At 39.5% G+C, this 18,512-nt stretch overlaps 1 protein-coding gene and 1 long non-coding RNA gene across 2 annotated transcripts in view; one reads left to right on the top strand and one right to left on the bottom strand.

Moving 5' to 3' along the window:
* The window catches only part of LOC311115711, an 81,362-nt gene that overhangs the window by 25,180 nt on the left and 37,670 nt on the right, over positions 1–18,512 (bottom strand). The gene's annotated exons all lie outside the window — the stretch shown is intronic.
* The window catches only part of LOC311115710 (NLR family CARD domain-containing protein 3-like), a 105,908-nt gene continuing 87,757 nt past the window's right edge, over positions 362–18,512 (top strand). The window contains exons 1-7 of the mRNA XM_084190860.1: positions 362–445; positions 12,575–12,691; positions 14,281–14,397; positions 14,715–14,799; positions 14,929–15,157; positions 15,552–17,349; positions 17,671–17,844. Coding sequence (XP_084046986.1) covers positions 363–445; positions 12,575–12,691; positions 14,281–14,397; positions 14,715–14,799; positions 14,929–15,157; positions 15,552–17,349; positions 17,671–17,844 — 2,603 coding nt within the window. The 5' untranslated portion in view covers position 362. The remainder of the gene's footprint in view (positions 446–12,574; positions 12,692–14,280; positions 14,398–14,714; positions 14,800–14,928; positions 15,158–15,551; positions 17,350–17,670; positions 17,845–18,512) is intronic.

Genomic DNA, 18,512 nt, shown 5'->3' on the forward strand with positions numbered 1-18,512 from the left:
CTTACATGAGCAATTAGGGTTAAGTGCCTTGCTTAAGGGCACATAGACAGATTTTTCACCTAGTCGGCTCGGGGATTAGAACCAGCGACCTTTCGGTTACTGGCACAACGCTCTTACCCACTAAGCTACCTGCTCACTAAACTACGTGTTGATGTGATTGCATTAAATCACATGACTGTTTGGACGTGTCCGTTAGTAAATGTTTTATTTCTAAGAGATAATGAATAAAATAGAACAATTGACCTTCAATAATTAGTTGTCACTGTGTTAACCACAACCAAACTGTTGGATCTCTGTTTAGGGGTCAGTGCTCTAAAATGAGTCTCTCTGGGGAGAGAGAGGAGGGGGGCTCTACCTCTAAAATGAGTCTCTCTGGGGAGAGAGAGGAGGGGGTCCCTGCCTCTAAAACAAGTCTCTCTGGGGGACATGACACCAAAGCTAAGAGGTGAGATGACAATGTTGTTTAAGAATTTATAAGGAGTTTATTTCTAAAACGTTATATCCACAATTTTTTCACGTTTGTTATTTTACATCAGAAATGATTGCTTATGGGTACCTTCATGTACGTGTAAAATATTGTTGTTCTAAGATTTTAATTAATAGATTTTTGCGTATTAATTTTTGTTAAGCAAAACGCTATATAGCTGGAATGAAATGTTTGTATCCTGTATATTTGACTGTGATATGTGGATGTCTCACCAGCACACACACACACACACACACACACACACACACACACACAAACACACACACACACAGACAGACACATCTTTACCAGCATACACACACATCTTTACCAGCATACACACACACATCTATAGAAGTTCTGCATGACACAATCATTTATCCTACTCTTAGTTATTGTCTAATATGTTGTCATGCAGAACCTTATTGTTTTTACTAATTCTGATCGTTGTTACAAGCGGAATTTTGACAATACTACCATCAAATCAACACACTCTTCACTCCTGTTCAAACCAAAAAGGGTTCTATCACCTGCTTAATATATGGAACCACTAAAAGTTCTATATAGAAACCTTTTATAGGCTTCTTTAATCAGAACTCTAGAGGTTCTTCTTCACTGAACCAAAATGGTTCCATATAGAACCCTGCATGGTGTCATTTATGAATTATGGCTACTACTATTAAATAGGAATATTTTTTAGAAGAATATAATTGCTCCAGGGCCCAACGAAAGGTGATTGTTTTGAGGACGTGGACCCAGCAGCCCTCCAGGGGTCAGATCAATTCCGTCCGTTCTTTCCAGCGCCCGGCCCGGGATTCAAACTGGACACTTTTCGGCCACAGGTCCAAGAACTCTGATAGTTCTGGGTAACTGCCAGACTGAGCAAAACATAGATAGTGTGTTAAAAGACATGTAATGATTAACTAGGCTATTGAATCACCAACATTTATTATACATAAATATTATACAGAAATAATTGTCAAAAGCTGAAGAGAAACTGTTGCATGTAGATCTATATTATTTATGGATTGATCATATAGAAATATAGAAACATTATTTTTAACTACTCCAAAGCAATTACATGTGGCGCAGGAACCACTGACTCACTGCATTATTCTATAGTATTATCAAGACACCTGCTGTTAACTCTTAACTGGTTAGGACAGCTCATGATGTGTCCTAAATATCTGCCGACCAGGTGGGACTAGAGGCTTCATGCATAGCTTTAATTTATACCCATAAGTGTAAAATGTCTTTCTTCTCAGCACTTATACGACCAATGTTCTACTCTGAGACACTTTGTGGATATGGGCCCAGATCTCAAAATATTGTTATGAAAAAACTTTGAATGTTTCTTTTACATATAAAAATAAATAAATGAATATTACTAATGTAAGCCAGTATAAAGACTGGGTTATGTATGCACTCACTAACTGTAAGTCGCTCTGGATAAGAGCGTCTGCTAAGTGATTAACATGTAAATGTATTGTGTTGCTCTGCTCATGTCCGCGTTCTGGAACTGTCCGCGTCCACGTAGAGAACTGTCCGCGTCCACGCCCAGAACTGCCCGCGTCCACGGACGGTTTGGCGCCAAGCATTTTGTCCAGTTACGTGCAGAGTGGTCTGAGGTGATCTTGGGGAATAACGACGGAGTTCGTTACAGTGTTGAGACGCCGAAGTTTATTGTTCAATTAGCTTTTTTGCGTAATGGTCAGTGACAGTATGAGTGTAGCCAGATCCTTTTCACTCGCTATCCTTGTTTCATCTTGTGGTTCACCGGATTCGTCATCATCCTCGTGGGACAGACGAACGACCTGCTAGTTAGCCAAGCTAGTCGGTACAGCTAGCTAAGCTAGCTACTCTACCAACAGCATCCTAGTTATCCTGGCTACCACTACATCATCACCGGCTGCCTGCATTTCTTGTGGACCGATGGAGCTCCCTGGTTGTTTCTTCCACCTGTTAAATACCGTGGAGGGCTTCTCCCTCTCTGGTTGACGGATGCTGGCTACCTACCATCCCTCTGTCCGGTTCTCCTCTTCACTAGATGGACGGTAACTTTAGTGTTTAACCCCTCTGTGTCCAAGGTCTGAACCTTTTGAATATTATTTTCGGGGCGCCTCAAGTTACATTTATTACAACGTTTATTTCTGATAAAATTAGTTCATTGCATCCGCCATGGAGCCCAGTTTCATAATATTACCTTCTGTCCCTGGTTATGGAGTAATCGCGAAAAAACAGGCCTTATGTTTGGGCATTTATCACCCTGCCAGCTCCTATTAGTTACACTGCAGGTTTACCTCAGGTAACATATTATTAACAAGGATACGGTTACTTGGTGAGCGCGCTCAATGTTAACCTGAGTACATATTGTGGTGAGCCACAGTCTAAGAGGTGTTGTCTGGCGCAAAGCCATCAAACGTTAAACATTTTCTGGTCATGGTTAAACATATTTGTTTTAAGAAAAAAGTGTACAATCTAAACAAAACGCATGTCCCTGTCCTCTTTTTCAAGATGTGGCAGATTTAAACAGCCAGAATACATTTTTTTATTAAGAAATAACAATTTTTCTGATGACTTGTTGTTTCTAAATGGCTGCTGGGTAATTTGATATGCATCGAAATCTTCGTTCATAGGCATCAAATTGAGCGAATGCTGCGCAGGTTCACTGAGTTGCAAACCAAATGGGTATAATGGGGTGATTGTTGTCTAATCGGGTGGTCTAGCTAATGGATTTGTAGATCTGACGCAGTTGCTACCTCAGATTATGAGCCTAGCAAGTGTCATATAGCTCAGTTGGTACAGCATGGCGCTTGCAACGCCAGGGTTGTGGGTTCGTTTCCCACGGGGGGCCAGTATGAAAATGTATGCACTCACTAACTGTAAGTCGCTCTGGATAAGAGCTTCTGCTAAATATGTAAAATGTAAAAAATGTCATGAATGAGTTATGTAGTACCCACAGATGGCCAAAGGGAGGCGCTCGAGTGCTATAAACCCATACTGTTTTTTGCCATATAAACCCTAAACCTAACAATCAATCAAATGTATTTATAAAGCCCTTTTTACACCAGCAGATGTCACAAAGTGCTATACAGAAACTCTTACCCTACTTATAACCTATTTTAGCCGTAACCCCTAATTCTAGGGTAGGGTAGCCTAGAACACTTTTAGAAACTATTTTAGTAATAATATTATCTTAATAAATACAATTATAGTATTAAATTGCGTTTTGATAATTTTGTTGTTATTTTATTATATGTATAATTGCAAGACAGAACACTTGATAAATAAGACACATTTGTTTTATTTTTCAAATGTGGTTTGAATTGGGTGACCTAGTAACCTCTGTGTGAAAGTCCAGCAATTGGCGTGGGGCAGGATTGAGACTGATCTAATACACTTTATTTCTCAGCTGCCTCACCAATGTCTGTACGAGAATTACCGTAATTTTCGGACTATAAGCCGCGCCTTTTTTCCCATTTTTCGACCCTGCGGCTTATATAACGGTGCGGCTAATCTATGGATTTTTAGACTAGAAGACCTCCTAAATCTATGGATTTTACAGGTTACAGTCCACCAACTTTAACTCTATGGGCTCTATGACCGGTCCGCGCCCCCCACCTTTAAGTGGCGGGCTCCAGCAGGAAAAGCTGGAGGCCGGAAAAGAGTGAGACAGGTAGCGCGCAAAAGTAAAAGTGGAACCGAGAGTGGTACGAGAGAGAACGAGAGACAGACAGACAGACATTACGAGAGCGAGACAGTTTGTGCAAAGGAAGTTTTCATGCACAAACCCTCATTATGGAAAACAAACGTAGAAATGCTTACCGTATATTTTAAGCAGCCGTGTTGCTGCAAGTTTAGGCTTACGCGCTTACTGTCGTGTTACAGGCACTTTATTTTGCACTTAAAAAAAACACATTTAATTTAGCCATTGATATTGCCTCGTCAAGCGCTGTAAGCTTTGTTTTTTGTTATGGTACTACTGTAGGCTATAATGTAGATAAATATTCAAAGATGTGCACACTTTTTCAAGGTTTTTCAAAAATAACCAAAGTTAAGTGGTTAAATGATTGTGACGCTATTAACTAATTTTGCTGGGGAACCCCTAGCACTCCCTCAAGGACCACTGGTTGAAAACCACTGCTGTAGATCACTGCCGGTATGTGCGCTGGGAGCGCACCGTTTAAGTTTGAAAGTTGAAAAGTTTGTGTGTCTGAAACGCTATGTGATACAGTACAGTTTACACAGCACAGTATATGTTCTGCAGCTACTATTGCACTAAATGGTAACACTTGAATACGTTATGCAAATATGCAACTTGTTTGTTGAAATGTTAATAAATGGGAGCTTCCTCAAGCAGCCATCTCTTTCCCGACAATCCCCTCTGTGCACGAACCCTTACATATGGTAATTAAACATTAAAACACCTGCGGCTTATAGTCCAGTGCAGCTTATATCTGTACACATCATTCAATTTAGCTGCTGTGGCTTATACTCCGGTGCGCCTTATAGTGCGGAAAATACGGTAATAACTTTTAATAGCTAAATATTTCCAATAGATGGCAGCATAAGACCACGAAGCATCAGTTATAGGCTACAAGCAGCAATATGATTGACATAAAATAGGATGCAACCAAATACTATATGTCCCATTATTTTCTGAAATGGTCACGCATTACTTTAGTTAGCTATATATCTCGTATTAGGCCTGTGATGCTTTTGGAAGAGCAATTAAATAGTGACTATAGCAGGTGGTGAACCCCGAGTAAATAATCACTAGTCACATGCTCCAACCTCAACCCTAGTATACATGCATTTTTAAATATCTAATATTACGATTAAACAACCTCGGAATAGATAAGACAAGAGTGCGTCTTCCAGCCCGCCAATAAATTAGATTGTGCAACCCTCGCGGTTAGCAAATGTACCTCAACATGCCCCTCGCTTGTGCTAGAAGGCAGAGTGCTCGCTGCTGGTTGATGAATCTGACAATGAATGTACTAGGAAAATACGTTTTTCTCGACCAGAGGTGACTAAATTAATGTTCAGGCTTATTGATAATCGTTATAGTAATGAAGTATAATTTCAAAACATGAGCATAAAAACAGCTAATAATAAACATGAATCATCATTATATTATTTCACAGTAATCTGTTAAATGCCTTTTCAGTCGTTCCTCTTGCGTTAGAAGTGTGGAAAGGGACAGTAAAAAGTGTGTGCAGGAGTTTTCCTGTGAGGGGGAGTGGTGGTGTATTCAGGGAGAAAACTAAACTAACCTTCTGAAATGTCATTCATGGTCTTATGCTGCCATCTATTGGAATTATTTAGTAACTGCAGTAGTACTGAATAAAGTATATCCTTACTAAAGTAGTAATTACTCAGAATAGCAAAACATGACATTTTCTAGTTCATTTTACCACTTACAATGATAAAATAACAATTTCTAGCATAACAAACAATGAAACTGACATAAACCACAAACACCATAGTTTAGTTAACTATACATATATATATTATTTATTTAGATGGGTGACATTATCTGCCAAAGTAATACCACTGTAGATAAAGAAGAGCTCTCCAGTAGGTGAACCAAAACATTCAAAGGACATTTTCTCAAAATTGAGGTTACAAGTTTATCATTGTCGTATATGATGAATGGTGGCAATTATCGCTGTCAACAAAAGAGTCCGATCTATGCTGCATCGTGTTAGAGGCTTTTATTCATACCACGAGGTTACAGCATAAATTACAGACACGCGTTGTCCGGAGAACGGCTCCTCAAGATTGCTATGGCCGTTCTAACGTTTCATCGTTTAACCCCTATTTATAAACACTGATGCCCCCTCTTCTGGCCAATCACCAGTCTCCCCTGTCTACAACCCACCCCCTGTCTGTGGTATGTGGTATTACACCTAAAACATTCCCTCTTGATACTACCATAAACAACATTCTATTTCTTCATGAAAAACATTTAACAAAGGCATAATCTTCAGATACTATATTCCCCCCTTTCGAGACGAACTAAACGTCTCGAAACCAAACAGAATAGGATTATGACTAGTAACAACTTATCTTATTGAGTATCTTTAACCTTAAACCAAAACATTCTCCTCTAGAGTGTAAATACCTTTCTTATGAAATATGAATAACTGTTGATGAAGTGTGAACACATTACTATGAATTATGAATACATCTTTATGGAGTGTGAGAGCGAAAAACCTGTCCGGCAACCTTTGTTCCAAATCCATCCATCCATCAATCAAGACAGTAAAATTCTCTCACGGTCCCTCTGCCCCAGGCAACCACCGCGGTACTCCAGATAAACTCATAAATCATGTAAAGACATTTGAAACTATGATGCCATTAAATACACATGTTTCCCCTGCAAACAAAATCCTATCCAGAAACATCCACTCTCAAGCTGGTCAACCCATAGGACTTGAAAAGGAATCTCTCCCTGCCTAAACGTCCTTTCCCTAACCCCATCGAAATAAACAAAAGCATCTAAGATCCTCATCTGCATTCAATAACATCAAACATCATTCTACTAAAATCAATACCTAAGAATATGACACAATTATGTATTACACATCAAATATGTCTATATTTCATTGCAGACACTGGAATGTAGTCCACTACACTTCATCTCCTCCGTAGTCTCCTCCTCCAATGGACTTCCACTGCATCGTTGATGATGGAATCAGCCACACCATCCTTGTTTCATCTCCTCCAGTCATATTGTCCCTTCATATTGTCTTTGTTTCACATGTTCCCCCAAATGCTTCTGGAATGAAAAGAAAAGAAACGACCAAACAGTATCTTTTGCAAAACAACATTTTCAAATTAAACCTTAAATGACATATCAATGATGTATGAATCACATTATCCATTCCCCCCTTTATTCATAAAATCATTCCAAAATCATATTAAAATCAGCCTACAAAATGTTTTCCTTGAAACAATAAAAATAAAATGATCAAATAATGAAAAAGGATATTTATCCATCAGTTCCACTTGTCCATCTTTATCCAGATTAGGAACAGTCAACACCGGCATCTGAGTGTTGTCTCCAGGCACCACTTCTCCAACCTATCTCAATCTCATAACTTTCTCAAAAGTCAGTACAAACATCACACAGTGTTATCAAAGCTGAAACTAAAATCTGACCCATCACTGCCCCTACTGGCCTAACTGATCTTGCAACCAAATCCTCTCAAATCTCCACAGTTACATTGTCAGTCAAAAGCTAATCATTTAACCATCAAGATCCTGCTTTTCTACTACCTGGTACATAAAAAATTACATTATATTTGTCATCTCTAACCTTATGTTCATGCTTATCCAAAGTTATCATATAACATCCCAATATGATATTCCCATAAACATACCCTTTACCTCATATGTTTTATTAGAACAACAATAACTTTTAGCCCTCAATGTTTCACCTGAATACTTCAGGTTTCCACTGTTACCTGACCTTACTTTCCATCTAACAATTCCCATAGGGTAATCCCTTTACCCCGGAACACTTAAACCCTACTGTTCTGACAACTACATTATTTTATCTGTCAATGACTGTTGCCGATACCACAGTCATGACAAAGCATAACCCTGACCCAGACCCGCTAGAGGCTGCGCAACCGTCCAACACGTCTTGGGCTGGCATCCCCAACAGACATCAACCCCTAAGATTCCTCACTGATTCTTACAGAATGAGTTAATCTATCTCTAATTTTCACAACAGAGGAACGAGCAGCACTGATCAGATGCCCCCCCCTCTGTCATCAAAATCAAAAGACCTCATCCTGCAGCTTCCATGATGAATCTCTCTTCTCCATTTCAGATTAATCTATATTGTTTCTATCTGCCCTCCTATTTTCCATAACCTATTCGTACCTTACTTTCCAATTCTGTGTCTTTCCAGACCTTGGCTGTGGATATGACACCTAGTACCCACCTTGGCTGGTACAATTGCATTTGATATTGTTCAGTTGAAGCTGTAACAGTGATTGTTGATTTGGTTCACTCTGATTCTTCATAACCAAAACTTATTTTCTCCTTCTCCAACTCTTGGGATTATTTTCTCAGCAGGTTTTCTTGGTCCTGTTCCTTCTCGTCGTTGACATATCAGTATTCTTCAAAAGGTTATCTTCTAAGTTCTGTTCTTGAAATATCATCTTCTTACCAGTGGCCTTTCCTTTGGCCTCACTGTATTATTATTTTCCTTCAATTCTTGAGGTCTTCATCCAGTCGTGTTACTTCTTCCATTTCTCCATTTCTTCTTTCCTCCCTTGTACCTTCAACTTTCATCAGAGATCAAATCTCTAGTATCCATTTCTTCTTTCCTCTCTTGCCACTTCCCTCTGATCACAGAGTCACCTCCACCCATGACCTCTCATCAATCACTCTCATCTTCATCATCCTCTTCTCCTTCATCTTTCTGAACCTCCTTCTCTTCGTTTCCAGACATGTCGGTTCTTCTTACTTCTGGAGTTTTGAATTCATCTTCATCGTTGTTTCTGCTGGTACCCTATCTATTATTAATCTATATTTCTGATGCAATAATCACTCCTGGATAATCATTGTAAGCTGAGAATAAACATCCCTAAGCTCTACTTTCTAAACCTATTTTATCGCTGACATATTTTATCAATTTCTATTTGAGACTGAAGGGCAACTTTTGTTTCACTTGCCGGATACCCTAGCAACCCTTTAGTTAAAGGATTACCACTATGCACTATATCAACCGATGTACTGACTTTCCTAGTCCTGATATTTTTTACCCCATTGTAACAAGCCTTTTATATTCCTTTATTGTGAACTATCTTATTTTAAACTATATAGCCTATGTAGGCTTTCCCCCCTTAAATTATTAATATAAACCTACCAACTCCAAATAAATCCAAATAAGTCAATTAAAAATCATGAATGATTAAAACCAATTTTTATTCCTATATCCTATGTCCCCAATTTATCCATTAGTGTTGACTATATTACCACAACCCATCAAATGCAAGTAAATTAGTCAACTTCAAAGCAATCCCAACACAAAGCTTCTAACCCTTCAATAAATGATACAATTCCCATCAAATGCCAGTGATACACAGAGCATCCAAAATGCAATTTTTAATGAAATAGTATTTGCCAAGCCTATGCAAAATCGTCATTTTATCACATATCTTGTAACAGTAACCTGTTTGATGACTTGATCCCTCCACCGCGTCACGTGATCACTTCCTGTATCTCCTCTCGCCTCTCGTCTGTCGTCTAGTCCTATTGCTCCTCTCATATGACAGAAGAACATACACAGAAAAAGACTTTAGTAGTTAATGCACTCACTGAGTATTTCCAACCGTTCAATATTCATTCGTTCTACATTATTCACTCTAAGACTAAACTCAGAACTAAATAGAACGCTCAAACACATTTATTTTTATTCGTTATTTAATTATTTAATTCACTCTATTATAATCCGTTACCATACATTTAATTTATAAATTCAATAGGTACCCAAACAAGTTTCATCTTAACCCACCACCGTTTAAACTAGAATCATCGTGTTAAAATCTCCTTGTGCCTATTTGTTCCGTCGTCTGTGTTCCTCTGTCTCCCCCTGCAGTTTAACCAATGTGTTGTTTTGCAGAATCCCACGCATGCGCAAATATCATTTATTACATAGATCGCTCCAAAACATTTCATTTAATTTTAATCGTCTTTTAATTTAATTAATTATACTCCGTCAACATATATTTGATTTATAACTTTACTACATCTCGCCAAATAGTTTCCCGTTCGAACAACAGCCGTTTAACACCTAAGAGATTTTTCCCCAAAATCTCTCTTATTCTGTGACTATTATCCCTTGCCGCGTCACATGGGACCTATGACCCTTACCCATAATGCCGTGCTTTGTAGGCTTAGCACATAACCACATGTTGTAGTTTTTAGCCCCGTAAAATCACGCATGCGCAAATATCATTTTAACCTCACTTGAGTCTCAGCATCCCCTCATGGTGCCGTAAAACAAAACGTTCCCTAATCTCGTGCCATAAACTCCAACTCCCACGTTTGGTACTGTAGTGTCGCAAAATTAAACGCATGCGCAAATATCATTCCTCACTACACTTTCACCGTGAAAGGAAGATTCTCTACTCTCTCTCTCCAAACAGAATACCAGTCCAGCTGTAATTCCCCATTTCCCCCTTATAGTCAAACAACATTTAACAGCGCTCACAAAACATATAACCTGACTTACAGACAGTAACAAGTTTAAGAGACTTTCACCCGTCGCAACGGAATCTCTAAGGATACGTTAGCATGTAGCACACAACACAATTAGCATTAGCCGTTAGCATTAGCCTGAAGTACATGGTGACACACCACACATTTAGCCGTTAGCATTAGCCTGAAGTACATGGTGACACAACCCACATTTAGCCGTTAGCATTAGCCACGATGTACCACGTGGCCTGAAACAATGAAGAATGAGCTGTAGCCTCTAGCTAACTGCGGTATACTACACAAATCAATATCCTGCACCGTGTGGCCCAATCATCATCACAATTATCAATATCTCCACCTAACTTTTTGTTGCCGTAAGTTCTGGATAATCATAGAGAGGTTACCCCATACATTACAATTCGTCAACCATACGATGAGTATATAACATGCATATAATCCGTCCAGCTTAATAATTCCCAGAATTAACCTTCCACCACATAACGCGTTGCAAGGATTTATGGCCCATTCAGAAAGAATCGCCTCGCCTTGAGGTCTTTTCCAGATTCACGGTGCCCTAACTATGCAGATATCCCCCAACATATATTCTCTACCAATCCATTGTCACCCGTTACCAATGAAATAAATTTTAGCAGACTCTAGTCGACCAGCAACAACGCCACCTGAGGCCAGGTTATAATGGAACATCTCCTCAGTGTACACAAGTCATATCCAATCTAACAAACTCCGAAGCGGCAAGAACACTCACCCTTTCCATGCCTCAGAGAGAGTTAGCCCGGCGTTTGACTGAAACAAGGAAGAGACGCAAACCCGGGCCCCACGTTGGGCGCCATTATGTCGTATATGATGAATGGTGGCAATTATCGCTGTCAACAAAAGAGTCCGATCTATGCTGCATCGTGTTAGAGGCTTTTATTCATACCACGAGGTTACAGCATAAATTACAGACACGCGTTGTCCGGAGAACGGCTCCTCAAGATTGCTATGGCCGTTCTAACGTCTCATCGTTTAACCCCTATTTATAAACACTGATGCCCCCTCTTCTGGCCAATCACCAGTCTCCCCTGTCTACAACCCACCCCCTGTCTGTGGTATGTGGTATTACACCTAAAACATTCCCTCTTGATACTACCATAAACAACATTCTATTTCTTCATGAAAAACATTTAACAAAGGCATAATCTTCAGATACTATATCATCTTTCAAAGCAGAATTACTTTCCCATTGTTCCTCAAATGTAGTGTATGATATACTTTTTTCTAGCTGAGTCTCTACTTTTATCCAATGTAATAAACACAATTTCAAATATTGTTACATAAGACCGAATCGAGCCGGTCGGTCAGATTTGACTGTGTAAAACCTAGCAGTACTACTTATTTCTCTGAGAGTGAGGAAGATATATATTATTACTGTGTAAAACTTAGCAGTACTACTGATTTCTCTGAGAGTGAGGAAGATATATATTATTACTGTGTAAAACCTAGCAGTACTACTTATTTCTCTGAGAGTGAGGCAGGTATATATTAATACTGTGTAAAACCTAGCAGTACTACTTATTTCTCTGAGAGTGAGCCAGATATATATTATTACTGTGTAAAACCTAGTAGTACTACTTATTTCTCTGTGAGTGAGGCAGATATATATAGCATTTTGCAAAAAAACATGATTATTTGTCTCTCTGAAATGAAACCATTAAGTGATAGATTTTAAACAAATACATGTCTGTCATTGAACAATCACATGCCATGATTAGATAGTGAAAAAACACATCAATCTCTTTCATAATCTCTTTAAACAATAAAATCTAATTTACCAACATTTTACCAACATTTTTGAGAGACGTAATGTTTGTCTCTGTTGTGTTGAAGCCCAATCAAGCAGGAGAGACCAGCCTCCCCTGTACCCAGCTGTGTGTCCATGAAGAGTGACCGGTCTATGAATCCACCTCTATTCTTCAGAGAGGGAGACTTTTCTACTGAACAAAGGTAAGAAGAACTCATGGGTCATGGTCAGTGAGTTAAACAACACTGTCTCTAGTCATTTCTCCTCTCCCTTTTTACCATTTATTTTGATTGTTTTCATAATCCATAGGCTAATAATTTTTTCCATTTTCATAGTCCTAAAACAATATTATACAAACACAACTGTGTGTGTGTGTGTGTGTGAGTGAGTGAGTGAGTGTGTGTGTGTGTGTGTGTGTGTGTGTGTGTGTGTGTGTGTGTGTGTCCCTGGATGAGGAGATGTAATCTCTATCCTGATTGCCTAGTCACTTTTACCCCTACCTACATGTACATATTACCTCAATTACCTCAACTACCTTATTGTTATTTTATTATATTCATTATTGTTATTTTATTATGTTACTATTTCCTTTTTTATTTAGCTAATTTTTGTGACTTTTTAACTCTGCATTGTTGGGAAAGGGCTCGTAAGTCAGCATTTCACGGTAAAGTGTACCACTGTTGTATCCGGCGCATGTGAGAAATACAATTTGATTTGATTTGAAGCTCATGCGCAGAAATACGTCATTGTGTCTAATGGTCGTCTTGTGCCGAACTGCACATGTGCTGGATGTCAAATCAAAGGCACTCCTTCGATATAAAGTTGTTTTTGACTAACATGAAAATGTGTCAGTTTGTTAAACTACTTAAGACACAACATTTTCAAAATGAACAACTAAGGAAGTGATTTTTATCTCTCATTGACTTCTCAAAAACCCCAAACCCTGGCCTGGTCTGCTTCATATGTATTCCCAGAATACATTTTTTACATCAGCAGTTGTCATGAAGTGCTTATATAGAAACCCAGTCTAAAACTACAAAGAGCAAGCAATGCAGATGTAGAAGCACGGTGGCTAGGAAAAACTCCCTAGAAAGGCAGGAACCTAGGAAGAAACCTAGAGAGGAACCAGGCTCTGAGGGGTGGCCAGTCCTCTTCTGGCTGTGCTGGGGGAGATTATAAGAGTACATGGCCATTAAGGCCAAATCGTTCTTCAAGATTTTCAAATGTTAATAGATGACCAGCAGGGTCAAATAATAATCACAGTGGTTATAGAGGTTGCAACAGGTCAGCACCTCAGGAGTAAATGTCAGTTGGCTTTTCATAGTCGAGCATTCAGAGGTCGAGACAGCAGGTGTTGTAGAGAGAGAGAAGGAGAGGGAGAGAGAGAGAGAGAGGGTCGAAACAGCAGGTTTGGGACAAGGTCGCACGTCCGGTGAACAGGTCAGAGTTCCAGATCCGCAGGCAGACCAGTAGAAACTGGATCAGCAGCACGACAAGGTATCACATCCGGTGGACCATGTATCGATACTGATAGGATCGAAAGAAAGGGAGCGCTGCTCTCGGATCAGTTTTCTCCATTAAAATCTTTCCTTAACATTATAATTATTTCACAATACTGACCACGGATCAGCTTCTAGAAAGATATTACTACCTACGGCTGCAAATATTGAGGTAGTTTATTCTAGTACTTACCCATGGATATATAGCGTTTTAGAATGAAACTCTTCTTATGTTTCCCCATCTGAGCTCAGAGTAGATGAGAGACGTAATGTTTGTCTCTGTTGTGTTGAAGCCCAATCAAGCAGGAGAGACCAGCCTCCCCTGTACCCAGCTGTGTGTCCATGAAGAGTGACTGGTCTATGAGTCAACCTCTAAACTTTAGAGAGGGAGACTTTTCTAGTGAACAAAGGTAAGAAGAACCCATGGGTCATGGTCAGAGAGTTAAACAACACTGTCTCTAGTCATTTCTCCTCTCCCATTTTACCATTTATTTTTGTTGTTTTCATAATCCATAGGCTAAACCTTTTTTCCATTTTCATAGTCCTGAAACATTATCAAACTAACACAACATTCCCTGTGTGTGTGTGTGTGTGTGTGTGTGTGTGTGTGTGTGTGTGTGTGTGTGTGTGTGTGTGTGTGTGTGTGTGTGTGTGTGTGTGTGTGTGTGTGTGTGTGTGTGAGTGCACTCCCTGGATGAGGAAATGTAATCTCATGTTTTGTCTACAGAAACCAACAGGAGAGATCAGAGTCAGAGATTCTCAGTGATCAGTCTTCCCAGAGTCATCAAACAGACCTGGCCTCCATATTCAGTGTATGTGGTCCTGTTATGTACATTTGTTTTTGTTTACCTCAAGTAAAGTTGATCTGTCAATCATTCATTCATGTGTTAATGAGAAAGCATTTAGTCTCTTGCTTAACTGATTTACTTGATTTATTTCAGTTGCTTGAAGAGAATATTATGACATTTGTGAAGAACGAGCTGAAGATGTTCAAGAGGATTCTTAGTCCAGAACTCCCAGAAGGCTTTGAGAGTCAGAAGCAGGATAAGGAAGTGGTGGATGCTGAAGATGAGAAGCAGGAGAGCAGTGCCAGAGAGGGGGCTCTGAAGATCACACTGCACGTCCTGAGGAAAATGAACCAGAAGGAGCTTGCTGACACACTGGAGAAAAGTAAGAGTTGTCTGCCTCATGTTGAATGCTGTTTTAGAACATTTAAAAGCTGTAGCTAAAGTACAGCTAAAGTAGCTGTGTAACTCAATGATATTGTAGCAGCCTTAACACAACACCTAGTGACCTCATCAAGTAGCAGCAGGGATGTGTTGTGTTGTGTTGTTTTGTGTTGAGAGAGAGAGAGAGAGAGAGAGAGAGAGAGAGAGAGAGAGAGAGAGAAAGATCATAATAATATAATCAGTCACACCAGTGTGTAATGCATTATGAAAACATTTACACATTTATACAGTCAGTTAAGAGAATAAAGTATTATCATTAAAAATGTTATAACAGTCCTATAATACTGTAGGCATTAAAACAGACGTAATATTAATATGTTCTGTGTTATTTCTAGATTCAGATGAGCGTGCTGTGATTCTTCAACGTGAACTCAAATCTAATCTAAAGAAGAAGTTTCAATGTGTATTTGAGGGGATCGCTAAACAAGGAAACCCAACACTTCTCAATAAGATCTACACAGAGCTCTACATCACAGAGGGTGGAACAGGAGAGGTCAATAATGAACATGAGCTGAGACAGATTGAGACAACAACCAGGAAACAAGCAAGACCAGAGACTGCAGTCAAATGTAACGACATCTTCAAACCCTTAACTGGACAAGACAAACTTATCAGAACTGTGCTGACAAAGGGAGTCGCTGGCATTGGAAAAACAGTCTCTGTGCAGAAGTTCATTCTGGACTGGGCTGAAGGAAAAGCAAATCAGGATGTCCAATTTGTATTTTCATTCCCTTTCCGGGAGCTGAATTTGATGAAAAAGGAAAAACACACTTTGATTGAACTTCTCAATCACTTCTCAATGGAAACCAAAGAATCAAGAATCTCCAACTACGACAAGTACAAAGTTATGTTCATCTTTGATGGTCTGGATGAGTGCCGACTGCCCCTGGACTTCCAGAAGAACAAGATCTGTTGTGACGTCACAGAGTCAACCTCAGTGGATGTTCTGCTGACAAATCTCATCAAGGGAAATCTGCTTCCCTCTGCTCTCCTCTGGATAACTACCCGACCTGCAGCAGCCAATAAGATCCCTTCAGTGTGTGTTGACCAGGTGACAGAGGTACGAGGGTTCAATGACCCACAGAAGGAGGAGTACTTCAGGAAGAGATTCAGTGATGAGGACCTGGCCAGCAGAATCATCTCACACATAAAGACATCAAGGAGCCTCCACATCATGTGCCACATTCCAGTCTTCTGTTGGATTTCTGCAACAGTCCTTGAACACATGCTGAAACATAAGAGAGAAGAGATGCCCAAGACTCTGACTGAGATGTACTCACACCTTGTGGAGTTTCATACCAAACAGAAGAATGAAAAGTATCTTGGGAGAGAAGAGACAGGTCCACACTGGAATAAAGAGAGCATTCTGTCACTGGGAAAACTGGCTTTTCAACAGCTTGTGAATGGCAATCTGATTTTCTATGAAGAAGACCTGAAAGAGGCTGGCATTGATGTCAATGAAGCCTCAGTGTACTCAGGATTGTGCACACAGCTCTTTAAGGAGGAATGTGTGCTGTACCAGGACAAGGTGTACTGCTTCGTGCATCTGAGCATTCAGGAATTTCTGGCTGCTGTATATGTGTTCCTCTCATTCATCAACAACAATGAGAATCTAATGGTGGAACAGCAATCAAAGTCCAGCAACTTTTCTGTGAGGATCAGAAACAATCCTGAAGTTACTGTCTACAAGAGTGCTGTGGATAAAGCCTTGCAAAGTGAGACAGGAAACCTGGACCTTTTCCTCCGCTTCCTTCTGGGCCTCTCACGGGAGTCCAATCAGAAGCACTTACGAGGTCTACTGACAAAGACAAGAAGCAGCTCACAGAGCCATGAAGAAACAGTCAAGTACATCAAGGAGAAGATCAGGGAGAATCCCTCTCCAGAGAGGTGCATCAATCTGTTCCACTGTCTGAATGAACTGAATGACCATTCTCTAGTGGAGGAGATCCAAAGCTACCTGAGATCAGGAAGTCTCTCAGAAGAAGAACTGTCACCTGCACAGTGGTCAGCTCTGGTCTTTGTGTTGCTGACTTCAGAAAAGGAGCTGGATGTGTTTGACCTGAAGAAATACTCCAGATCAGAGGAAGGTCTTCTGAGGCTGCTGCCAGTGGTCAAAGTCTCCAGAGCTGCTCTGTGAGTACATACAATGACATTTAAGTACTAATCATCAGGAAGAAATATTCAGTTTAGATAAATATATAATAATAATAATAATAATAATATGCCATATATTATAATATGTATATAATATATAATATTACATTGAAAAACTTAGTGAATCAATGCATTGGTGTTCACATTAGTATAACAATATGACCATACAATTCTAGGAGACGGAATATGAATCTATATGTTGTTTAAGAGAATAAACCAAATGCATCTGCCATTGTCCTTCTATACTACTGGTGTTAAATTAACAGTGTGTTTGTGAAATCATGATGATCTCTCTGTCAGGCTGTCAGGCTGTGGAGTCACAGAGGAAGGCTGTGCTTCTCTGGTCTCAGCTCTGAAGTCAAACCCCTCACACCTGAGAGAGCTGGACCTGAGTAACAATGACCTGAAGGATTCAGGAGTGAAGCTGCTCTCTGCTGGACTGGGGAATCCCCACTGTAAACTGGAGACTCTGAGGTCAGTATTCCTGTAGTTGGTCAACAAGTGATAACTGTTCACCAGATCCACATGTGTTTACCAGGCACACATAGTCCACACCATATGTGTTTGGATAGTGAAGTTTACAGTTTTACATTTGGTGCTATGCTCCAGCATTTTGGATTTGAGATATAATGTTTCATATTAGGCAACAGTACAGAATGTCACCTTTTATTTGATGTTAATGGTGAGAGGTTAGCATGTTTTGTTGTAGCCTCTGTAACTTTCTCACTCATTATTATTCATGATTCATTCATGATTTTTCTTAATCATGTCCTCATCAGGATTAATTTAGTAGTGTTTAGAAACATGTTATCTACTCACTTAGACAGAAAATTACTCCAGTCATCATCCACCATTCAGTTACTATTGGACAAAACATAACCCAAAACACAACCAAAACAAACTGCAAATGCAACCAACGAGTTTGGGACCAAATACTCAACTTTTGACTACTTTAATACACTATGAGTGAATTGGTCAGAATACTTATGACTTCTTCAAATAGGGGGAATATATATATAAAGTGCTTTTATTTCTAAACGGTGAAACAGATATGTATTAAAATACCCTCAAATAAAAGGTGACATTATATACTGTCACCTCATATGAAACATTTGATCTCAAATCCAAAATGTTGGAGTACA

This window comes from Coregonus lavaretus (genome assembly GCF_964263955.1).
Source record: "Coregonus lavaretus genome assembly, contig: HAP1_SCAFFOLD_530, whole genome shotgun sequence".
Taxonomy (NCBI): Eukaryota; Metazoa; Chordata; class Actinopteri; order Salmoniformes; family Salmonidae; genus Coregonus; species Coregonus lavaretus.